This window comes from Colletotrichum costaricense, assembly GCF_030867565.1.
Source record: "Colletotrichum costaricense strain IMI 309622 chromosome Unknown Scaffold_2.1, whole genome shotgun sequence".
NCBI classification, from domain to species: domain Eukaryota; kingdom Fungi; phylum Ascomycota; class Sordariomycetes; order Glomerellales; family Glomerellaceae; genus Colletotrichum; species Colletotrichum costaricense.
The window spans coordinates 82,226-106,442 of NW_026848231.1; the positions used below are offsets into that span (position 1 = coordinate 82,226).

A 24,217-nucleotide genomic window follows, 5' to 3' on the forward strand; every position below is an offset into this window, starting at 1 on the left:
TATTTACTTTTCCAACCAGCCTCAACTCTCAGTGTTTCCAAGTTTTAGTTCACCGCTCTAGTGAAATGACCATCCTCACTCATCTCAACTCACAGCCCAAGATGCTTCACCAACATGACGGGACATCACAACAACCCGCACTGATCCGCCATCATCCTCGGAAAGGCAACAAGCCTCACCTCCCGCCTCCCCCGCCATCTCGCCTCCAGATACTCGCAAATTGCCCTCGTCTCCAGCACGGCGCGCTTCCACATCCACCAGTGCTTTCGATCACACACCCGCGCGAACCAATACGCCAGCAGGAGCATCGCCCGCTCGTCTTTCTCCTCGAGCAGCCGCCGGAACCGCGGGTCCAGCTTGCTGATGAAGCCCATGAAAGGCTTGATCAGCTCGATCGAGTCCGGGTCCGCTGTCACCGCCGGGGGTACGCGCCAGCAGGCGACGAGGGAGGCGGCGGCCGTGAAGTACGGGTTCGCGTGGGTTGGGTCCTGGATGAGGTCGAAGAGGTCTGCGAAACCTTCTGGGAGGGGAGGACTCCATGCATCCGTCGTCTTCCCTTTTTCCTCGGGTCCATCATTGATGCTGCAACACGGTGCCTCGACGGGCTTCATCAGGTGAGCATACAACTCGCTCGCCGCATCCGCAAACACACCCCTCGGCGCGCGTATCGTATCTGTCATCTTCCACACCTGCTTCTTCCCGTCGCCCAGCTTGAGCCAGTCAAGGTCCGAGGGGCACCCCTGCCTCAGCGGCCAGGCGTCGCGGGGCGCGGCGAGGGAGGCGACGTTTGCAAAGGCGGCGACGCTGATGAAGGCCGCCGCGAGCCAGAGGGCGTCGCGCTCGCTGGGAAGGATGGGGTTGGAGAGCTTGCGGTGGAGGAGGGAGACGCCGCGGTACCAGTGGTAGGCTAGGGCTGTTTGGGTTGCCTGGGAGGGCGGGGTGTTGGAGGGGGTGAGGAGCGTTAGGTCGTGGAGGTGGGTCATTGCTATTACTGTGTGCATTACGACGGGGTGCTTGGGTGTTTGTTAGTCTACGATGTACTCGGAAGAGTGTTGGGTGAAGGGAGGGTTCAGGGGCTTACGCAGAATGCGATAGGGAGGGTCTTTTTCTCATAGATTGTTCTACTCTTTGCTGAGCCGAGACTCAGGACCGTCCTCTTCTGGAAGCGTTCGAGAAGGCGGACGTCTGTGGGGGTCAACAGGTACGCCGCGTCTGGGCTTTCCATGGATCCGGTTTGTGGTAACGGCGGAGGGACGTAACGGGGCGGGAAGGGGGCCTGAGCAGGCGGAGCGGCTCCCATAGATGGAGGAGCGGGACCAGCTCTCGTTTGAGGAGGTGTGGGAGTAGTTGAAGCAGACGAGAGATCAACACTAAACGCCACTTCCACAGAGAGGGCCGTCGCCGCGGACGCGGGAGCGTAGGAGCATATCACGCCGTACGAGACGCATTTCACGCATCGGGGTTTAGTCTCGTCGCACTATGTCTATTGTTAGACACTATAAACAGGAAACAGAAAGCCAAAGATGGATAGTCATCCCAGTTAGAGTCCCTTGTAAAGACCTATCTCCAGGGTCCCTATGAGGGGTGGTTGCACGAATAATGATAGGGGTAGACTCGCTGACATGAACAGGAGTGCGCAAGATGAATGCTCAAGATGGACTCAATCCTTAGATATGATACGTACTTTCACCCGCCGCAACTTGCAGTTTCCGCACCCCTTTCTGGACTTCTTATGAGCCCTGCGCTTGCGCACGTCATCGCCCGGAGATGTTTCCAAGGCAGACATATCGATAGCCCGGCAAGCCTAGCTGAGGTGACTTGCAATGATCTGATCCTGTACACGGATTGGACTGGCTCGATCGGCGCCCTGCAGGTCCACGATACTCAAGGGACCGGACACGGCTTAGATGGTCTAACGAGGTCGAGGCAGGTTCACCATGGAGATAGGCGGCGATGCTCGGCTGACAGCAGATACGAAAGGAGGAAACAGAGCCGCAGGGACGAAAACAAAACATGCGTCAGCAAGAGCGCGCCCTTTTTGATCCTCCCGGAGTTTACGAGGCCCACTCCTCCGGGAACCCCCTCCGGTCATGAGGCGCTCATTCAACCCGCGATCGACGTCGAGCTACCCCGGTCGCCTCCGGACAGGATCCACAGGCTTATGGTGTCTTGAGTGTATCTGATTGGATAATCTCCGACACAGGTGGGTTCCAAGAATGAGTCTAACCTCTGCTCGTATTTGGGGAAGACTGCGCTAACCTCGTGTCGTATCGAGAGAAGTCCCCGCATCAGGAGGATGATGGACGTGGAAGTCGGAACAGAGAGTAGTTATTGAAAAGTATACAACTTGATGTTTAACTTAAGTGGCTCAGTATTACATAGCCTGAGTCCAGCTATCGTTCAAGGTATGTTTGACTGGATCGAAATCCGCGAAAAGGGAGAATGCTCGCGGAGGAAGGGTGATGATGATGGAATGCGTTGCTTCGAGCTTGGTGTTCATCGTTGGGAAGTCTTCGACGACTCTGAATCTCAAGATATTGCCATTAATTGAAGTGGCTTGACGAATCCAATTCTTTTCATTATAGGGGTGGTCAAAGTCTTATACGATCGATTATCATTTCGTTCATTGCTTCATAGAGCACGGGTATATATATTCGAAGACAAATCCGCTTCCTTGCATCCATCCACGGATGAGAATCATGATCACGCCTTCTCCTCCTCAACATCAATTCCGAACCTATCAACACCTCCATCCCGCCACCACCCAATCCCAAACCTCATAGCACCACCAAACACCCCAGCCCGACCGAGCTCCCCGTCGCCCCTCCACTCCGCCCCCTCCGGAACGACCCTCCTCGTCGCCATCTCGCTCCCAGCAAGCATCGTTCCCGTCCCAGCAATCGAGCATGGATCGTGAGGCAGCACCCCGTTGACGTCGATCAGCAACCTCGACACGACGATACACAGCGCCATGACGCCCAGCATCGCCTGTAGAGCAATCTTGGGCCCGGCGTTCTGGTGTAGTCGTCGCGCGCTCTGAGATACCAGGAGGCCTTGGTACGTGGGCAGCCGGTTTGATCCCGTGCTGCTCGTCGCGTTGCGCATGTTAGCCGCGATGGCTTGCGCAATGTACGTCTTGTATAGGCCGTTCGAGGCCTCAATCAGATTTTGCGAGTTCTTCTCGCCGGCTAGCTCCTCGATTGGCCGCCCGTTCCTACCCGTGACGAGCGCTCGCGTGAAAGGATCGATGAGAGACTCGAAACCAGTCATGTTGCTGCCGTTTGGTCCTTGAATCGTCACGTTCCGGGCCGAGGTCGAAAAGTCCAAAAAGAATTTGTTGAGGGAGAACTCAAAGGACGTCGTGTCTGACTTTGGGGCACGTAGGAGCTCAATCGTTGACTCGTCCACCGACGGCGGCGACGTCCTGCTGAGTGTCATATCCGGAGCGTTGAACGTGACGTTGGCTTCGATCTCCTGAATATTCTGATGGCACACGATTGTCGCCAGGTCGCTCTCAACGTCAAAGTTGGTCCTCGTTGTGTTCCTATACTTTTCCTTCCGGGGGGTGGCCCTCGCGGTGCCAAATGTGACGGCTACCGTAGGACAGCCCATACCTCCGATATCATAGTCGGTCGTCGGCCAGCCATTTCCAGCTGATGGGCTCGTATCAATTGCACCGTCACCATAGACGAGACTCGAGTTTCCCAAACTCCAAATCATGATGGAAGTTTTTCCAAGATATACCGGAGACCCCGAGCTTGGGATCTGAAAGTATTGCATCCACGTTTTGGAGGTCGTGTTTGATGGCCTGCGTCCGCACATCCAGGGAAGGGTGGTATTTATGGCAAGTAGGGCAGTCTGATTGTTGACGCTCACCGAACTCGCCATGCCGCCGAGACGAACCTCCATGGTACTTCTGTCGAACAGTACCGGCTGAACTTCGCGTTGCTCGGCAGGTATGACGGAGCAATTCAAGTTGCCGCGGATTCCCGTCATCTTGGCCGACAGCGGAACCTGGCCATTGGCGATGGCCTGATTGCTAAGACCCATGGGTTTGATCTCGTTGAAAACCAAATCACCAGACGTCCATTTTGGATCTGGCAGGTTGACGTACTCTATCAACGATGTGATTGCGGTCGCTTGGTTATCTTCGGCCCAGAGAGTAGTCTGGTCAAGCCGGAATGCGTCCATCTGTTGCAGGGCAACGCCTTCAACCTGCTGCACGGCCAAGACGCTGTAAAGACCCGAAACAACAATGGTGAGGAATCCAGCCATGATGTTAGCCATAAGAATGACAGTGACGCCGAAATGCCCTGAGCGAATAGAGTCCCATATGGCGTGAGGAGCCATCCTGCCGACGAGGTTCATGAATACGGAGCGGCTGGCAATGGCGTTCCGCTTCTTGAGCGCGGCAAATGGCGCAAATATGGCAGCCATAGCCTCGAAGCTCGAGTACATACCAGCCAAGGAGATGGCCACGGCGGCAGGTATGTATGTCGCCAAGACGGTCGAGGTCTTCGTGCCCACCTCCATGAACCCATCTCGGTTGTCTGAAATGCGCTGTATGATTTCCAACGCTGCAATAGCCGCCAGAGGTAAAAAGACACTGACTACCAGGAACCACGGGGCCCCAGCCAAAGGGCGCCACCAAGAAATCAACTGGTGTTCCCTCGGCACTGCGCTACGTGAGGGTTCCATTTGACCATGGCTAGGCTCAATGGTGTATGTGGTCTCTGGCCCAGGTCGGAGAGACCCTTTGAACAGAAACCCAGATAGCGTTTCTCGGATGAGACTTCTGCGTGATGACCCCAGGCCAGTTAACAGCTTGTTCAAGTCCGGACTCGCCGCCAGTATTGTGACACTCGCCGCGATCGATCCTGGCTCTCTCGGTGCAACGTTTTGAGGCCGGAGGAAGATCATAGCAATGCTTATGAGAGTCAGAATTCCCAAAAAGGAACACATCAAGGCTGTCGAGAGGCCCTTGACATGCAGGCGGTTCTCCAGGTATGTGATGGAACCCTGCGTCGTCGTATTAGAAGGCTTTAGGGACGTCTGAGACAAAACCTGAGCGCCTATTCCCTTGAAGACCTCAGATGCCGTGGAAATTAGAAGGTCCGTGTCCATGAAAGATCCTATCGTGGACAAACCACGCTTCATTTTCATCATGAGGAAGAAGGTCGGGACGGATGTCGATAAGACAAAGTCCACGCCTCCATCGCCAATCTTGGTCTGTTCCGCAGAATTACTGACAGCGAGACCCAAATACCCGTTCGGGAAGCCAGCGATACTGCCATTGACATTCGTGTTTTGAATGGCGTTCTGCAGAGCAACCTCTGACTTGGCTCCGGCAAGGGTAGTCGATTTGACTTCGTAGTTGCTCATGGTGTAATCATACTTGCACATGACTGCCACAATCTTTTCCATGTAGATGTACGCGGGGCCGTTCCGCCTCGTGTCCATGGGAGAAAACCTCATGTCCGCTACGGTAAAAAGCATGCGATGCGGAAGGCTGGTATTGGTTAGCTGTTCGGTGGTGTACTTGGTCAGAGGAGGGTTCAGCGGTGCGCTCCAGTCCACACCGTTATTGCAAGTGTAGTCCTGGTACCATGCTTGGTAGTTCTGCGTGGCGTTTCGCTTTGCGTAGATGTTATGGTCCGGGCCGGCGGCAACGATGGCGCGGGTAATGTTGCACTCCGGCGTGGTGATGTTGGCGACCCAGAAGGCCCCGTTGATGCTGAACCAAGGCAGCGAGGTCTTGGTCGCGTTCTGTATGGGCAGCGTCTCGCAGCTGAACCCAATCTTGGCACCTGGTGTTGTGGCGGTAAAGTTGGCATCGGGACGACCATTCCCCATCGCATTGAGCTGGGGAATGACCATGTCTTCTGATGTACCGGACGGGTAAGGCAAATTTTGGAAGTTGATGGCGTAGTACACCTGTGCAGGACCCGGTCCCATGTCTAGAATATCGAATCCACCAGCGTCGAAGCTGGTCGTCATCACAATATCGACGTTATCGCTTGTAACTTCCGTTGGCTCGAGAATGAGTAGACCGGTGGAGAAGACGGTCTATTAGCGTTAGTTCTCGCCCTTCCATCTTTCCCGTTGTCTCCAGTTGGCTTCTTACAGTGAGGAGGATCAGAGCCCAGCCAGCGATGCTGCCAACGACAGCCCAATGGCGATTCTTGATTGCTTTCCAGAAACTGGTCGTCACCAGTGGTGAGACGTAGTCTAGAAGAAGTGTCTTATGCACGTCAGAAGGACCACTACGTAGTTCCTTCCACGGCATCAGGATCTTGTTGGCGTAGTCTACCTGTCGCCACAAAGCAGCCACGATGACGAGAACTTGGCAACGATGTCATGTCAGTGTTTGATGCAACTTGATTGTCTTTAGACCTCAATACTAACCAGCTGTAGGTCCATACTTCCAGCCATAATGATTGACTTCTTGCTGTGTGCTCAATCCATGATTCTGTACGGAGAAGTGGTAGAGTAGAGCCGTCGTGAGAAGCATGGCGACAAAACACACCGCAAACGTGATGAGAACCGTCTTTCTCAGCCACAGAGGGTTCCACATGCGAGGCCGGGACTCCTCGGACCATTGCGATGGCGTTGGGCTCTTGCTATAGCCAAACTCGGATACGTGAGGGCTGTTTTTGTTCTGCGAAATCACAGACGCCAGACCATGTTCTGGGGATAAGTAGTGATCGCCATCGTGTCTGTGATGATCGCTGAAATCGACAGGCTCATCCAAAAACGCTCTGTTCTCGTCCAAGGCCGGGTGTTCGCGGTGTCGCACACTGTTATCGTGACCCCGGAGCCCTCTGTCCTGCTCATCATCATCATCCTGCACCCCAACAACTTCGTACTGCGCCGAAGCAACGGGTTTTCGGTGAATGCTCCTCGGCTGGGCTACAAAGAGGTCGCGGGTCGACGCGATGGGACCAGGCATGATGGGCGACGACGCTGGCCAGCGTTCAAAGGCATGGTAGCTTCAAGAACGGTGAAATACGTGAGTCCGCAGAAGGAGGAGGCATGTAGTCTAACTTATTGAATTAAGGTAGTGTAGGGTAGGAATAGGAGGCTGACAGCAACTCCAGGATCAAGGATGTCGGGCTCGGGTAGGCAACGAGATCCAACTCAAAAAACCATCAATCAGAGTTGGATTGGTCCAACGGTGGCGGTCGAGGAGTGCCAGGGCTGCTGCTTGGGCTAGCGCCATTCCCGTCGAGAGCTTGACAAGCCATGTCCACAGGGGGATTGCTTATGTGGCACCGAACCAATGGCAGCTCGCGCCAGTGTGATCATTGCAGGTCGAGGTCGATCTAATTAAAGGCAGCTCGTCTTACTTTTCCATTTGAGCCCGTTAGATTCGGCGATAAAGCACTAGTACACGTTGGTGTCTCGTTCCTGTGGCTCTGTGATGCGACATGGCTGAACCAGGCAGGTACCAGGGTAACACCCACCACCCCGCTCGAGACAGAATGCTGCTGCCTAAGCCTCTTGCATGACGCGATGAAGCCTCATCGTAAATGCCTAGGGAATCCCAATCTCTCAATATCATAGGCCTCTCACCTTCCGGGGCTGGCGACACGAAAAATGAAATGATGAGGTGGTGGCGCGCTGCGGTAACGATAAGGTTGAGGCACGGTAACTTAAGGTATAACCAAGGAAGTAGATGTGGCCGCGATGTGCATCAGTGCGCTCTCCACGATGCCCAGTTCCCCGGGTTTGCTAATCTCAACCGAATGGGCCACGAGTGGCGCAGCATGGGGCGTCTAATCTCATTATTTATGATTGTGAGGTCTCACCAAGAGCGACATACAAGGTATTCCTGTGAGTTTGTCTTTGTTCCTACTCACAGATGAGTCGAGAGGAAGACGTATTTCCCTGGTTGCGACATCTCACTCGCTACGTGGTGCCGTTAGATCAGTGTGTGTGCTCTGACCAAAGCTAGAGAATAAGCGGAGTCGTATCATTTCGTTCATCTGAAGCAGTTGGAGGAGACAGTACATGAGGAGCATCATGCGAGCCGGGAGAGCAGGAGAATTATAAGTATGAAGTCGAAGTAGGGAGGGCTTTATCAGCATTTAAACGTGGCTGGAAGCCATTTGTTTCTTGCTTCGATGCTCCCAGTACTATTTTAAGAGGTATCCGTTGTGGGGGAAGCCGTGAAGGGCTTCCGTTACGTGGTCGCGTGTCGGAATAAGTATTGGTCCACCTGCGTAAATGAATTCAGTCGTCAGCAAGACTTGCGGTCCGTACTAGCGAAGACGCGATATTGCTCTAGACTTCTAGAGGTCTTGTTGATGACGAAGAAGTCATCTATAAGAAACGCAGTGAAAGGCAGCTTTCGGACGAACATGTTTGCGGATGAGTGAGTGCGATCGACCTGTAGTCGTAAGCCTATGGATTGAGGATGAGTCTTTTTGAGTGAGCTGCGACTGTTGCTGGTCGGCCTCTCGAATCACAGCTCTCACTGGTAGTATATCAACCAAGTAGCCAACCAATGAACATCAGGTCATCTCAGAGTTCATGAGACCGACGTCGGACAGAGTTCGTGAGGTCCCCGTAGGCAGGAAAAGCTTACAGTGACTGGATGAACGAGGAGCAGCGAGTGAGTGAGCGCAGAGTGAGAAAATGGTTGGCCGGGAACACCCCAGACTTCCTTCTCAGCTGTGAGCCAGTGACTTTTGTTGGACGAATCACAGGCGCCAATGGCTTCCCCCAAGTTGCCCCCGGGCGGGCACAACCGACGAGTCTGTGGCTCTTCCTCCACTGTATGTATACTGCGTACCTGGCCACAAACGGCCCTGTGCGCTTTGGGTGAGCAGGCGGCAGGCCACAGCTGGAAGGGCCTCCCCCCGGTGCAACACAGGCCAATCACAGACCCACAAGGGGTTAGCTGCACCTTGACTTCAAACGCCAAAAGTGTTTCGTTCTTCTCCCTCCCGCCAACACTCCACCACTCTTTCACCACTTACTCATCATAACTGCAGACTGACTGGTTCACGGACTTCAAGGATTCATCAAGGAGCCCCTGCTTCTTTGCAAGACTTTGCAGCCTCTGCAGCCTCCGTTGACGTCCCAAATGCTGCAACCTGTCAGATGTCGCCCTGGCGTTTGTGCCTTTGCACGGAACTGCGGCTGCGCAGGGGTTGCCCCGTTCACCACATACCTTACCTACGGAGAACTCCCATGATCCATCCAGAGACATGCCATCAGTCCAGCTCGTTGGCTGCAAATCAACAAGTATGACGGACATTTTTCTTGACGTCTTTCCCGAAGAAGGGAAGACTGAAAGAAAGACAAGGGTCTTCTTGACGAATAGAGCCACAAGGACGCAGTCGACTAGTGTCTTCCCGTTCCCTCAACTATTCTCTAACCTCGTCACTCGCCGTCCTCATATCTGAGCGAGCTGCTCATCTGTTCGTCCAGTCTTCTTCAACCTGTTTTCTACAGATGACTTATCTGGTTGCGCCCACTTCTCCATCAAGGCCACCTGCATTCCTTGCGTCCCCGAACACTCGGCTCCGCGTCTCTCTTCTGTCTGACCAGGGAACTCAAAGTCCAGAGCCACAGCAGCGTGTTTGGGTGTCATTGAGCAGCGGACGGCAGCAACTCTGTTTCACAAAACCTCGGATCGCCCAACCTCAAGATCAGCAGTGTTTGATCGCACCTCCTTGCCCTCACCCTTCACCCTCACCCTCGCCCTCCTTCTCCTGCGGATACTCTCCCTTCCTCTGTTCGCTCCGTCCCTTCTCCCTACCTTAAGGTATCTTACCTTGCCGTATTCCCAGTCCCAGCCGGACCGACGCCGACACAGACGCAACTGCCCGTCGCCCGGTGTCACGCCCAAGTGGCTTCATCAACCAACTCCTTGACTTACAGCTTCCGACCCTCCCAATCAGCGACGTCTTCACATTCGGACAAACACCATCCGTCCGGACTGCATGCCACTTTGAAGGCGAGAAAACGGATAGACAGACCAACGAAGCTTCGCCCTCCAACAGCGCAAAGGCGGCTCCTGAACCTTTTTGCCTCTTTATTTCCTCTCATCTTGCCCGACTTGGTCCGACCTAAAGTCTGCTCGTCTGCTAGTCTGCTAGTGCAACCCTTCTTCGCTACGGTGAATCACGATCGGCAACCTCGCCGTCAATAATCCCACCGACCAGTCATCCCTTTGGATCTCTTCTCTTCAAACGGTCCATTTCTCCGCCCATCTTCTACCCATGTGGTAGAAAAGAGAGGCTCCCCTAAACCCTGTCTGACCAGCGCATGGTCCATGCCGGCTAAGACAAGAAACACACTTCATCACCAACGACTCTCTTAGTCTCAAGCCGCCCCAATCACCAGATCTCGACTATACACCAAAGCGGCCTGCTGGCATTGACGAGCTCGCCCAAAAGAGAGCGCACTCCCGCGACCTTCACACCATCGTCATCTGTAAGCACTTCCTCAGCAGCAGCTTCACAGCCAGACAACACCAAAACCTTCAAATCAACGCCCCAGGATACCCAACCGTTTGGTCGTCTAAGCTCTGGACCCTGCCGGCCCTGCGACCCGCATTGACGTGGTTCTCCCAGCCGATTGTGCCGTCATCCCCAGCAGCCTCTGTCTGACACGCAAAACGTTTCGACCCTCTGGCCTTCACTGCCCGCCGCCCGAACTGCCACGCTTCTGTCATTCCATCCCCAAAAGTCAAGTGCCTCCCAGCCAAATCCTGGTCTGTCAAGTTCAGTTGGCCACCGTCTTTCTGGCCGCTTCGTCACTGTCCTGTCGACGACGACTCGACCATCTGCCACGAAACATTTACAACCAATATACGAATAGAATCTCACAATCAACAACGCCCGAGTGGGAAAATCATCTCAAACACATCCAACGGCGGCTACGCCACGCCAGAACGCGATCTCATTCACAGCCGACGGACGAAAACACCCGAAATGAGGAGGCCGATATTCGAATGCCCTCAGCGGTGTTTGGTCGAGCTCTTAGTCTTGGCGTCAGCAGCAACAGCAGCAACAATCAGCGTCGGAAGCACATCACTCAGCCTGTCTAATTTCCAGCTGATTACAGAGCTCTCCGTTCCGCTGGGTTGCCTTTTGTCATATAACAACCCCATCGAAGGATGCGAAGCCACCGACTTTGGTAGCACGGGAACGTGCTCCCAGAAATGCAGAAATGGCCTGACTCGCATGCAAAGTAATCTCCAGGACGTTTGTCAGTCTGTTCAAGTACAGGTCAACACGATACTTGGCCAAGCTCTGTCCGGAAACCTGGTAAACTTGCTCTGCGGCGCACTCAACCAACAGACGTCATCGGCAGTGCAGACGATATCTACCACAACGATAATCATTCTGCCTTCAACAACCGCCATTACTCCTCCTCCACCCCCGCCTCCGCCGGCTACGACGTCTGTCGCTCCACCGCCGCCGCCACCAACAACATCATTATCAACATCAACGCCTATTATACTGCCGCCGTCGAGCCAGGCGCCTCTGCCTCCGGCAACCACAGCGATACCGCCAGTATCTAGTCAGGCGCCCCCTATCATACCTCCCACCACTATTGTCACTTCAACGACAACGACTGAGAACCAGGCCTCACCGCAAAGCACCTCTTCAGCCCCGGTGAACCCTCTCGATGCTTTGCTCATGAACGGCGGTATGGTCAGCAAACCAAGAGGTCGTATCGCGTGGGGCCTATCAGTCCTTGCCGTTGTCATGCATGGAATTATTTGAGTGTTGGGTTCGAAGTATCTGGATTTCGAATGCTGGAGCGAAACGCCTGAAGAGACCAACTACTAATGTGTAAGATTATTATTTCTTTTGTCGGGAGATTACAGCTGGGAAAAGTAAGGAAGGAGACAGCCCGACGCATCAAAGTGCCCCCAGAAAGTGGCTGGAGTTGCGGAAAGAGGGCGAAGAACGCCAAGTATGACGATTGCGTGGATTATGACCTTTCACGGCGCATCAAGATACCTTCATTAAGATACGGACATTGTAACACTAGATACCACATAGCATGGCTTGAGCAGATAGAGATAGCCAAGCCTGGAGACGAAATTGGAGAAGCAAGATGAATTGCCTACAACTGAGCGTCAGAGCCCTCTGGTTCTGCAGGAATCTGGATTGTGCCTATAGTGACTCTTGGATGGCCGACAGACGCTGCATCCGCATTCATATTGTCTTTTCTCCCCCGCCTCTTTGAGCCTCCATTACGCAGCTGTCATGCAAGGCCCCCCGACGCAAGGATCTTCCCCCAATGCACTCCCCCGGTCCGGGGCGCCGCGCAGCCGGCTGGGACCCCAGCGGGCTCACCCCGGTCTGCCACGCATGAACCAAGCTTCTTCGGATACGGCCGCTCGAGTCTCTCGACCAGTCACCTCTCGCGCCGCTACAGAGAGGTTCATGCGGCGGGGTTTCGACGGTACCAAAGACTGGGTGTAGGCCTTTCGAGCTGGGTTGTTTGCCAAGTCAGGGAAGGGTGAGGGGGGCTAGAACGTGTTAAGGCTGATGATTGATTGATTGATGACGGAGGAGGGGTTCAATCAAGGTCCGGCCTTGGTGGTTGTGAGGCTTAGGGATCCTGGTTTAGTCTTTGGCGCCGAAGGGGTTCTGGTTGATCCGGCTTAGAACCATGGAGGAAGGAGCCAGGCAGTATGGGTTGTCAACCGCACCTGCCTTATAAATATTCATCTGATGATTCTTCCCCGTCACCTCAGTGAGTGAATACACGCAGGAAGGAAGCCCATATAGACCCCCTCAAGTCTGTTCCCGTCACCAACGGCAGCAGGCGCCTCACAGGCTTGCGAGGTCAGGTCGAAGCTGCCGTTTGGCGGGATGGTTACGGGCGAGCTTCCTGTTCAGCTGGCTTAGCCTACACTAGGAGGGTCAAGGTTCGAGTCCCAGCATGTGCACCAAGAGATGTAGCCCCCGTTCGCCACCGGGGGGGTGAACTCTTTTGTTTTTTTTTTCGTTTACTTCTTGGGGGTTGGTTATGGAGTGCTTTTTGGACAGGTTCTTGCGTGGCATTGTCATAGGCGATATTTGGCGGGCTTTTTGTGGTTGGAAGTCGGGTGGAGGGAATGGTCTGGAAGGATGCCGTTGGTCGGCGGGCTTGAGATCGGAGCGGAGTGGGGTCGTATCCGGGAGTCGCGGACGACTGCCGGCTCTGAGGCCGGATATCACGGGGACGGTCGCTATTGTAATTGGGGTCTGATTTGAGGTTTCGGTTTGTATTGACATGGAAGCAAATCCAAGTAAGTCTATCATCGCAAACATAAGAAGAAAAGAAAGGAGTGGATAAGCACCAGAGTTCCTATGCTGTGAAAACAGGCCTGCCTATACCCTCAAACTCTGATCTTTCTTCGCCTTCCAAAGCGTCCTCGCTATCCATATCTTGGCTGTCCTCGTCTGGGTTGTCCCCGTCTCGCCTGTTCATTTCTTCGCGACCCAAGTTTCCTCACCCACGGTCTCTTTACTGCCTACGAATTTGAAGTCATCATCGTCCATAACCATAACCCCAATAGTAAAGTGCACCGTTCGATCCGACTCCCTCCGAAACCATCCGATACGAAAGCGTATAGATGAAAGCCTGTTCGACGACTTGTACGAATCTTCAGGGTTATGCTTCGCAAAGTTCGAGGAATCCAGAAGAGCGGCCATCATTGCAATGCTGCTAAACCCATCAGGTGCCAGCCCTTAACATCCATATCGAGCAATCCCTTTCGCCACCTCGTGAATCGTCGTAAAGCCGACGAGAAGAGCATGAAGATATGGACTATTCCAACAAAGCTTAGAATTCCTACGAGAAGGTAGGTCGTCGTTGGGGTTTGGACGAGTCGCTTGGCGTTGTTGTTGTTCAGGACTGCGCTCAGTGGCTCTAGTTCCTCGTTTGGCATTTCTTCTGCTCTCAGTCGATTCTCAATATTGAGGATCTGTGCACTGAGAAGAGCGCAATTGTATTTTAGGGCCTCGAGAATCTTCCAGCTCTGTTGCGGATCACCAAAGGCTTCGAGTTGGACGTGCCCGTAAGGCGCGACCAGGATGTTGGAAGCGTTGAATTACGATACCAGGCCCGGCGCCCGAGTCACCTCCGGAAAAGCGCTACCACAACTTTCCGCTTCCAATCCATCGGTTTGAGGATCGAGAAAAGGCACTGGGATGTGGTGCTTCCACGGAGTTGATGCCGAGCGATCGGGGCGTAGAGGGTTGGTGTTGTCCAGGACAAGCTTGCCGTTGGCGGACACCATCTCGACAGACACCATGATCCTCTCCCACGAGTATCGGCACTGCCAGGCTTGCAATGACTCGAGATCGGTTGTCAAATAATCAGAAACTCGCCATAAGTAGACGTTAGATACTGAAGGCGCAGAATCCAAGACGCTACGGTTGTGGAAAGCCTGCATGGCACAAACTGAGCCGTTAATATTTTGGGAACTCCACTTGGATTCCTCAAATCCTCAGATTTCTGCATAGGCAAATTGTTCACTTTTTTGAATCTTCAGTAGGTACACTGGGAAGAAGAATGGAAGCACTCATTGCATCAGACGTCTCATCAGCGCAGGTAACTGGTATCTGAATGTTATAGTACCACGCACCGTCGCCATCTGTTGTGTTCCTAATGTTGAACGCTTGCCTCTCACAACGCGCTACTAACGTTGTCGCCGGTAGGGATAGTTCGACTGGGGTGCCGTCAGCTACCTTGGCAACTGAAGGTGGCAGATCGCCAATGCTAGGAAAAGCTAGATCACGAAAGGTGTTCTCCGGGTACGTCAGATTCTCTCCTTCGTGCAACACCAGACTTCCGACAAATGCTCGATTATTCCAGTAGTACTGATCATAAGGCCAGGCTGGAAAAAAGTATTGGGAACGTTAACAAATTGCGGTACCGGTAGGTTTTTCAGACAGTGGCACGCAGCACAAGGCTGTGTTGTTGCCCTCGAATCTTGGTGCCAAGTAGCCAAGAATCTACTAATGCTGTAGGTTTCACCTGCGCCATTTCAGGAGAGAAGGAAACAGCGGTACTCGAGCATGGCTCTTTCCCCTTAAACACAAGTTGATCGGCATGTGCTTCGCGGCAGCCTACTTCGTGTCCTAGCAGCGCGATGATGATTACTGACGTGAGGACCAATTGGTTTGGTCATTCAAGCTAGAAGAAATATTTGCGTATTCTCTCCATGAGCATAGCACTACACCAATTGGCCGATTTTGATATGGCTTTCCTGCTGTTTATCGAGGACTGGCAAGAAGTAATAAGATTTTCAAAGGCGTAATTCAACTGCCTTGCCAGCAGTCTCCCAAGTCCTTGGCAAGTGTGAACGAGGGCCCTCATTGAAAGATGTCGGTTCCTCGCTATGGGAAATCAAGTAAGTAGTGCGGCACTTCCCGCCATGGCATCCGACGAACTTCGTGGTGAACATTGGGAAAGTAGAGAGGCGCAATGGTAGGTTGGAACCTGTTCCATCGCCAAGCGCGTGGGGCCTTATCCATGGGTAAACAAGGTACCCGCGCAAAACTCCACTTGTAAGCTAGTTGTGGGTTCGTACTCCATACGACCTTACTCGCAGACCCAACGTGAGATGCCCGCAAACGTTGTTTCTCCGGGATGATGAAGAGCTTATTGAAGAAGGATGTGGTTGCAGAGTTTAACCAATTGATATTTTGATATTAGTGAACAGATTACCGCAAGGTCTAGTGCCAAAATTGACCTATTACACCATCGTCAATGGCATCCATGTCGCTTCGGACCATTTGACCGAGCGCGACAGAAACACAGTTTAAACCGCCAGTTGACACGCTGCCGCTGAACATTTTTCATGGTGATGGAGGCCGATAGTTCCAGAGACTTGGCACCTAAGAATATCACGAATCGCCAACCTCACGAACCATGTCACTATGCCTCCAGCCTCTAGCCCCTGAGGAAATCTAGGCTGACTTGCCGCTTCCGACTCACCGAACTGTCAGCAACGGGAAGACTCAATGGCCCGCAAAGAGTTCGGCTTGGCCCACAGTAAGCCGAATATTGACACCCGTGCCCCATCGTGTTGCGGTACTCCTCAACCCCACGGGTCCCGTCGAGTTCTTCGTATATCTGACAGTTTTGTCCCAAATCAGGACCCTTTTCGCATAGTGATGGTCGGATTCCCCAGCAAAGCACCTTCTGTAGCCTAGTTCATCCCGTTCTTCGTCGGGGACAGCTACCTCTTTTGGATACAACCCTGAACACCTCTTAGGACCATGGGTTCAGGGTCTCGAAGTAATGCCAGTCGATAAGAATATCAGATTTCATATACAAGGATGCTCAGAACCTAGACCGTCAACCTCACCGCTTGGGAACTCTTCACACTCACTCAAGTTGACAACTCGTGACTTCCCAAGATGAAGCTCCCGGGCCGGGCTCTGCCGAGTGTTTGAGTCCACTCTATCTCGCAGTGGATCAAATCAGCTTACAGCCCATAGTAACAGTCGAGAGCTCTCGTGATGATTATGCCTGCTTCTTCCCTTGTCTTCATCGCCGTTGCAGGGTTGTCGTGAGGCCCGTTCTAGGCAGCTTCCTTGAGCTAGATGGACGGCGCACTGAGAGACGACGCAGCTCGTAGCGACCTCGGAAATCGAAATCTCTCTGACTGATATAAGTCTCATGGACCGCCACTTAGTAGGTGGCCTCGTCTCATCACCACCACCACCACTCGTCTAACACACAGTTCACTACAGAGCTTCAATATATTCACCCCTAAAACATCTATACGATCTCTCTCCTCCTTAATCATCAGATTACTCCTACAAGACCACCACAAAATGAAGTTCACGACCTCGACCGCCGTCCTCGCCCTAGCCACCATCGCTCCTCTAGCCTCAGCCGCCACCTGCAGCCACTCACAAAACCGCTGGTCCATCACCGCCAGCGGTGTCCACGACGTCCCCGGAAAGTGCGGCGGCCTCTGGGATAACCTCAAGCGCTTCGGCGCCTGTGCCGTCAGCGGTCCCAGCTGCGGCGGCAGCAACGGCAACCTCGCTTGGAGTTTCACCACCGGTGTTGGATGTAATGCCGGCATGGTTGAGTCTAGCTGGTGGCAGGCCACAAAGAACCAGTTCGGTAGCATTTCTTGCTCTTAGAACGTCATTTATAGACGGGTGTGTTGGGAGATGCTAGGATGTCTCGAGGGGTTGGAGGAGGACTCAATTTTCGAGTACATGACTGGGTGGAAGAAATTTATAGTGAAGATCTGGCTCTTACTACATGGTTGCTATGTGCATGAGGGATCCGAGGTTGTGATTTTTAGTACTTGACAGATAATTCGACTTATTTTCTTCAACTTCTCATGGTGAATTCTGCCGATTGATAATTTGTCTCACAAACGCTCCGAGATGTGAATCATGCGGTTCATATTCAAGACTATTGGAGTTTCTTCAGACCAACTACTAACTTCAAACTACTTGCTAACTTCAGACTACGTTCTATCTCTGAGGTACCGAATGAGTACTCCACTACTCAAGTGCCTGAGACTTAGACTTATTCAACCTACGGACTGCCTGTCACTGGCAACCCCTAGAGATTATTCTATTATAGCCGTCGTCGTCGCCGTCGATGACGAAGACGGCTATAGTAGCATATCACTCCTCATCCCAAGAGGTTCACCGGCTCCCATGCCGAGCAGAAACTACAAGGCCCCCAATGTGGACCGTCTCCTCCAGGGCAATCCGCTTTCCGGCATTGTGTCAAGGTGCGGCCCTCTTCGAATTCGTTCCTGGTACCGCACTTGCAACAAGTCCACCAGCACCGTCTTTTCAGATTCCACGGGCGGTTACTGTTCCAAAAGACTGGCATCCTGATCTTCTGGAGTTTCGCCATGGTGGCAGTTCGAGATGTTTAGTGTTCAAGATGTTAAGTCGCTCTTACGTTTTAAATTACCTGATGATATCAGAGGAGGTTCGCTGTGTAAGTGAGAAAGATACTATGGGAGAGGGATCCAAATACTGAAAGTCAGGATCCGGATCAGTATTTATCTCATTCTCAAGCCAACCCAAAGGAGATGATGTTGACATGAGGAGGTAGAAAGGCAGTGATTCAGGGGCATTTTATCCTAGCATATTGCGTTCTGGTGAATGAGCTTCGGCCACCAGGTTGCAACGTGGTGTTGGTCCCAAGCAAATAAGACATCAGACGATGAGTTCATGAGGTGGAGGAGGCTTAGACGACAAGGGGAGGCAACCAACAGTCAGAGTCTCGCTTCTCATCACTGCCCTTCTGGGTTTTCTTCCTGATTACTTGGGGAAAGTTAAACGTGATCACATAAGTAGATGTAGCAGCACCTACGAGAGCGCACGACAACTGGCGACGAAGCGGTCATTCTATCACATGTTATCGGTTGGTGAACCTGACACTCCCTAGGCTTTGATGGAGTATTTGCAGTATGGACCGGTGGTGGAGGCGGGTTTCCTCAAATGATACTCAGTCGATGATCGGCTAAGCCAATCTCATTCCATTGTCAAGATGACTGTGTTCATATGACTATACTATCAGATGCGGGATTTTCTCTGTCATAACCCTCTCTACTGTACGGGTCTCAAACCTTGTAACCGCAAGACGTCCTCTCCCATCCTCACCACATCCTGACCTCATCAATCTCAACCGCCCTCATACAAGCCAACAAGAGTAACCTAGGCATCCAAACCACGCACCACTGACACGGCCCAACATGGATACCGTGTCGCCCATAACCACGAGAGCAGGGCCGGTCGCCGTCATTTCGACAGACCTGGGTCGCGGGCTCGGCCGGCATGCGGTTTCCGTCCGTGAAGCATCGGCAGCATGTCCAGAGGCAGTATTCCCGGAAGACTTCGGGCGGCTCTAGAGATGCAAATTCTTGTAGTGTTAGAGGGACCATACGGAGAGACATTTTGGTGGATGGGAAAACGAAATATGATTCAGGTTATTTATTGTGGCTGAGCAATGGTTTGAGCTGGGATTCGCGTAGGTGGAAGACTGAGACGTTGGACATGGAGTTCCCGGGCTGTTCTTTCGGGGCTTATGGGTTTATCCTCGCAATATTTGTAGTTCGCCTTTTGAGAAGACATCAATGTGATTCATGAAGATCCTTTAGCCGTTGACATCTTCCACGTTTCCCCCAAAACTCAGAGGTTCGTGTCGCAAGTACTTCCCACTCATCGCGCGTCACAACCAAGCACTCATAACAACGACTGTTCTTCTAAGAAACACACCAGAAGAGCTCGTGGAAGCATCAACGATCCATCAAAAATCACTCGATCAACGTCTGGTACGTATGCAACGCCTCACTTGCCTCCAGACGTCGAGAGGTTCAAGCGGAGCAACTCACCTACGAGGTTTGGCGGTGGATTCTAGCTCAATCAGAATTTCATCGGCCAAATCTCATTGAGGACAGGCGTGAGCATGTCAATACTAATAATCTCTGTATTTACGCAAGCGTAGGTGTACTTTGCAACTTGGCTATGAGCTAGGATGATACCAGATGCTCACATGTTCTTAGACATAGTTCGGTACATGTTGCAACTTGAAACTGAGCGAACTCACAGCCCTTCAAGAAAGAGTGTGTTCAAGAATAGGGTATCAAACTAACTACGACCTAGGCTACCGTAACTCTATCATAGCTCCAAGCACTGCCAATATCATCAATCTCCCCTCGCCCCCATCATCGCCTCCTCACTACGAAACCTCAAATCCAAGACATCCATCGGCGTCCAAGCCCCCTCGGGCCCAACAATCGCACAACACGAAGCAGGTCCAGCGTGCACCTGCAAAGTCCCCGGGTTCACCACGCACCCCTCAGGGTTCCGGCAGTGCATCAGCCTCAACCCGCGTGCGGGCATCGCATTGTAATAGCCGCAGTTGCAGCACTTCCACCTGGCATCCTCGAGAAGCCTCGCGCCGCCGTCGCTCTGGCTGGCCGCGTGGGCTTGGAATACCGCGTAGGAGAAGGGCCAGACGAGTTGGTGTGGGCCGGGGACGCCGCTGTCTTCGTTGGTGCCGCCGATGCTGCCTTGGCTTTGCTGGCTTGAACTTGGGGCGGCGTCATAGTATTCGTGCTGTTCTTCTTCAATCTCCTTTTTCAATTCGACGCGACGTCTGCTCTTGAAAATTTTGCCTTTGGCCATTGTGGAGCTTGTTTCTTGCTTGACTTCCTGATTTTGGTTGTCTTTGTGATGATGTTGTGTCTGTCTGTTGTCTGTTACGTCTTGCTTCGATGATGAGAGTCCTATTGGTTCTAACCGAGTTCCGTGTTCATACTTATATACCTTGCTTCAGAATTACTTGAGGCATTGCCGCAGCATTACAAGAGAGTCAAACAAACTCATTCCTAGAGGAGGCTGCGATAAAGATGGTAATAGAGGTTTGCGTGAGTATCTCTTCATGACTTACAACCAATCTGACCCAAACATGTTATGAATGATTCAGTCAGAGAGCCTACTCTTATGTCTGTAGAAGGTGGAAACCCTTATCAACTCACTGCCTTCACTGGAGAAGTCACCAATGTGTTGCAAACATTTCTGCAAAGGCATTGGCAACTGAAGTAAGCTCATGCAAGTCAGACGAAGTACACATATACAACGATAGAGCTCTACCAGCAGTGAATGAGATATTTCCTTGAGCAAAAGGCTTCTCAACATCATGCAGAAGCAAAAGGTTGCGTCGAGGGGGAATCGAACCCCCGGCTCCCCGACGCTGCTTGATGGCAACGGAGAATTTTACCACTAAACCATCGACGCTTAAGTAATCAATTCTGACTCGAAGTGAGTTGCTAGTTGGCAGCGAAGTCTGGGCTTGTATTGCGATGATTTGAGGGTTGTGGGTTAGTTGTGGGGATGAGTGAGGGCTGAATGAGATCTCCAGGCCTCAGCGGGTCCGAGTTCCCGAAGCGGGGTCCCATCATCGGGCCGATGAAGGCGGAAACTGTTCAGGAAAGGCAGTGGAACGTAAGAAATGCACAGCTGAGTCTGGTCTGAAAGTCAGACTTGTTGCGGGGAGAGTTGAGAGTTGAGAGAGAGATCCGATATAACTTCAGTTGATGGGACTGGGAATGGTTGCTGCACGAAACGCAAAAGGCCGAGATCGACAATGCCTCTACGGTCAACGGCCGAACGGCGGCACCGGAACGGCCATGCAGGGCTGATCAGTTGGCCCAAACGGCGCCATCCGTGTGCCGAGACTGGTTCAGCTTGTGGAGAATCAATCATCCGCGGTGACACAACCCAAGCAAAATGCACGTTACAAAAGAAGGATGAGCAAACATCAAAGCGTAAACAGACAAAACAGAGAGTTCCGTCAACCGATGTGTGCGGGCATGAGGAAACGATGGGTGGAAACAGCTCTTCGACTCGTATTGCGTCAACACCAAGCATTGCTGTGTTCTTTGCCTGCAGCCAAGCAATCCGTAGTACTGTCAAACAGGAAGGTGAAGTGTAGTGCGCTATTCGCGCAAGCTTTTGGCAGCGAGTCTGGGGTTCTTCAGGTCTAGTGCAAATAGAGTGATGGAGAGAGGCAAGGGTGTTTGTCGACTAGTATGAGTGGGAAAACGGGGCAGAAGGAGTTCGTCAGGGAAAAGATTGGCATGTCAAGACTCAGAAGACGCATCGTAGACCGAATATGCGGAGTGACGAGTAGATCGCGGGTGGTCGTTGACTTAGACTCTTGGCTTGCTGAATCATGGGCGAATGAAGGTAAAGGGATTGGTGACGTCGCGGCGCATGTGAGCGAATTGGAGGGGTGGGAAGGGGAGAGAGGAGGGGGGTTACAGCAGGGCAGTCTTCTGAGGGTTGGATGGGCATGCAGTAGTTGAGTAGGTCAAGCCATGATTGGTGCGGGCTCTTTGCGAGGATTGAATACGTGCTTGTCCTGGGGAACAATAGACATTACCCAGAAGATGAGTTGGGAGGGCGAGGATGGGATGTTCGGACCAAACGATGTGAAGCGAGGCTGTTGGCTAATGTGAGACGGCGTGGCTAGAGATGAAGAGACGAAAAGGCTATTGGCGGGTACGGGGGAAAAGGAGGACGGGCCTAGGGGATGGAGTGCCGCGAAAGTCTGGCGGACCGCGGAGGAGGAGGGCGGAGGGTGGTGGGAGAGTGAGAAATCGAGGCGGAACGTGGCATGCCCACCTCCCAAAGTACCTACTAACACAGTAAGGTAGCTTGAAGAGAGCGCGAGTGAGCAATCGATTGAGTGCAGGCCACTCCGAGAGAGGCCCGGCAGCCCCGGCGAGTGCGACGTCTCACTGGAATTGTTGATGTTATGTATTTGAATTTTGCACAAATTGTTGAGAGATCCTAGGCCAGCCGCAGCTGATGTGCTGTATTCAGGTTGATTGTCGCTAGTCAGGAGATAAGGTATTCTTGGAGTGCCGTCAGGGAGTAGAGTTTTCGTTTTCCTAGACCGAGTACCAGCAGTTGTTATTGTCATGGATAGCGAGAGCGACTGCAATAACACAGGCGTTGATTGTCACCTTGTCATTCTCCGGCGGAGCAAGGGACGGGCAGAAAAAAAAAAGAAAGGAAGAAAAACATTGCGACGAGACCAGGGTCCAAATCTTCCTAGTGGCAGTGGGAAGGAACCTGAAGGAAAAAACAATACTGTGGATTGGCTGGCTGAGGACCTGGAGACTGGAGTGAGAGTGTGGAATGGCAGTCGCAGTGGGAACCGTGCGGAAGTATCCCGGAAGTACCTTCAGTCTTTGCCGACTGCACTTTCCTCAGACAGAAACTTAGAAAGACGAGGGAAGGAACGGGACGAATGTGGAGGAACTTCGGGATCCTTCCATTAGGTATTTCTTGCCTCACCTCACCTCACCTCAGATGTCACTACGTACCATTCTTCAACCTCACCAAGAAAGCACCACACTATCATCACCACACTTGACGACCAGACGCTTCGAGAAATTCCGATTACATTTGACGTTATAGCAGTACTGTGTGCAGGATCCAAGCTGCCGACAGATACAACATATCAACAACACAGTCATGACTCGAGCCAGCCTCTCCACGACAACCCGAAAAAAAGTGGGCGGTGACGCCGCCTCCTCTGGGCGCCGAGCCTCCAAATGGAGTTGGCGATCTCGCGAACTGGCTTGGCCAGCAACCTCGCGGCACAAAATCACGCCGCCAATGCTTGGAGCCTTGGGAGACCCAATCCAAGTCGCACAAACTCACCAAGAACTGTCAAAATGGCACCAAAAAGACACCGGTCAAGCTTTTGCCAACGGTTCGTCAAGAGACTCCAAGAAGGACAAGACTCTGTAGGATTGACACAAGTAATGGACCCTTACAGATAGTCCATGGCAAATCGGTGCATACACCAGATCCGAAATCTGGGGTTTTCAACGACATGCGTTGCGAATGAGGGGTTACTGCAAGACGTATCGGTGAACTGATAGCAAGTCAATCAACAAGCGACACCGTCCGTCGCTCAACCCGGCAGAAAGAGGCTCAAGTTTTCGACTCCGCTCAACGGCGCTTTATCTCATGTCATCCTAACCCTGTCTCTCCGTATGCGACTTTTTTCTGTGCGACAAAAGAGATTAACCGCCTCCCGGGGGTGATTACGACACCACGCGGCCAGTCATGGCAACAAGTCGGTCACTTTGGGTACATCCTTGTTTTGAGCCGCTTGGCATACATGGGCCATTCACCGTCTGGAACCGAGCACCGCTGACACTACACTATCATCTGTACCCTCGTCATTGGGCTCCTTTGTTATCCTCTTGGAGTTTCGAACTTCCTCTCAGTTGCCCCCAGCGCATCATGGCGCTGCAATGTGTGAGAAGTATGCGTGTCGCATTCCCATCGGTCCCGAGTGCCGGTCACCAAAACAATGGAAGACGCGGATTTCAGAACAAGGTGCTTTGCACACAGAGAAGGATCTGGCCCGTTGCAGTGGAACGTGGCTCTGGGCAGCATGTCTCACACGACGTGCTCCCTAGTCCCTATCGTATCGCATCGCATCCGAGGGCGTGTGCGTGCTACTTGAAAAGCTGGGACAAGACTAGCCCGTAATCAGGCATGGTTCATCCGCAGGGCGTCTAGTGTAGATGAGCAGACATCAAGAACCTACGTAGTACGCAACCTGATCAACCCTGCCAGACGAACCCAAATCTGAGGCGCGATATCGGTAGAGCCAGTGAGCCACCACTGAGGCAACCTTATTCCGCGGGTTCGCATCCCCTACAAGCTGATGAATGTCT

At 52.7% G+C, this 24,217-nt stretch overlaps 6 protein-coding genes across 6 annotated transcripts; 2 read left to right on the plus strand and 4 right to left on the minus strand.

Moving 5' to 3' along the window:
- Window positions 1-125: 125 nt before the first annotated feature.
- On the minus strand, window positions 126-1,786 carry CCOS01_01646 (uncharacterized protein; the record flags this gene model as incomplete). The annotated part of the gene is made up of 3 exons (XM_060449839.1): window positions 126-1,013; window positions 1,082-1,477; window positions 1,685-1,786. 3 exons carry the CDS (start codon window positions 1,784-1,786, stop codon window positions 126-128), a joined length of 1,386 nt encoding a protein of 461 aa, XP_060318489.1.
- Window positions 1,787-2,703: 917 nt separating this feature from the next.
- Window positions 2,704-6,949, minus strand: CCOS01_01647 (uncharacterized protein; the record flags this gene model as incomplete). Its single annotated transcript, XM_060449840.1, has 3 exons — window positions 2,704-6,066; window positions 6,125-6,342; window positions 6,406-6,949. 3 exons carry the CDS (start codon window positions 6,947-6,949, stop codon window positions 2,704-2,706), a joined length of 4,125 nt encoding a protein of 1,374 aa, XP_060318490.1.
- Window positions 6,950-8,046: 1,097 nt separating this feature from the next.
- On the minus strand, window positions 8,047-9,262 carry CCOS01_01648 (uncharacterized protein; the record flags this gene model as incomplete). The annotated part of the gene is made up of 5 exons (XM_060449841.1): window positions 8,047-8,218; window positions 8,361-8,456; window positions 8,588-8,698; window positions 8,982-9,064; window positions 9,176-9,262. The coding sequence occupies 5 exons, from the start codon at window positions 9,260-9,262 to the stop codon at window positions 8,047-8,049; spliced, it is 549 nt and encodes a 182-aa protein (XP_060318491.1).
- A 1,681-nt stretch (window positions 9,263-10,943) lies between these two features.
- Window positions 10,944-11,741, plus strand: CCOS01_01649 (uncharacterized protein; the record flags this gene model as incomplete). Its single annotated transcript, XM_060449842.1, has 1 exon — window positions 10,944-11,741. One exon carries the CDS (start codon window positions 10,944-10,946, stop codon window positions 11,739-11,741), a length of 798 nt encoding a protein of 265 aa, XP_060318492.1.
- A 5,061-nt stretch (window positions 11,742-16,802) lies between these two features.
- CCOS01_01650 (uncharacterized protein) lies at window positions 16,803-17,120 on the plus strand (the record flags this gene model as incomplete). Its single annotated transcript, XM_060449843.1, has 1 exon — window positions 16,803-17,120. One exon carries the CDS (start codon window positions 16,803-16,805, stop codon window positions 17,118-17,120), a length of 318 nt encoding a protein of 105 aa, XP_060318493.1.
- A 2,535-nt stretch (window positions 17,121-19,655) lies between these two features.
- CCOS01_01651 (uncharacterized protein) lies at window positions 19,656-20,138 on the minus strand (the record flags this gene model as incomplete). The annotated part of the gene is made up of 1 exon (XM_060449844.1): window positions 19,656-20,138. The coding sequence occupies one exon, from the start codon at window positions 20,136-20,138 to the stop codon at window positions 19,656-19,658; it is 483 nt and encodes a 160-aa protein (XP_060318494.1).
- Between the last annotated feature and the right edge of the window lie 4,079 nt (window positions 20,139-24,217).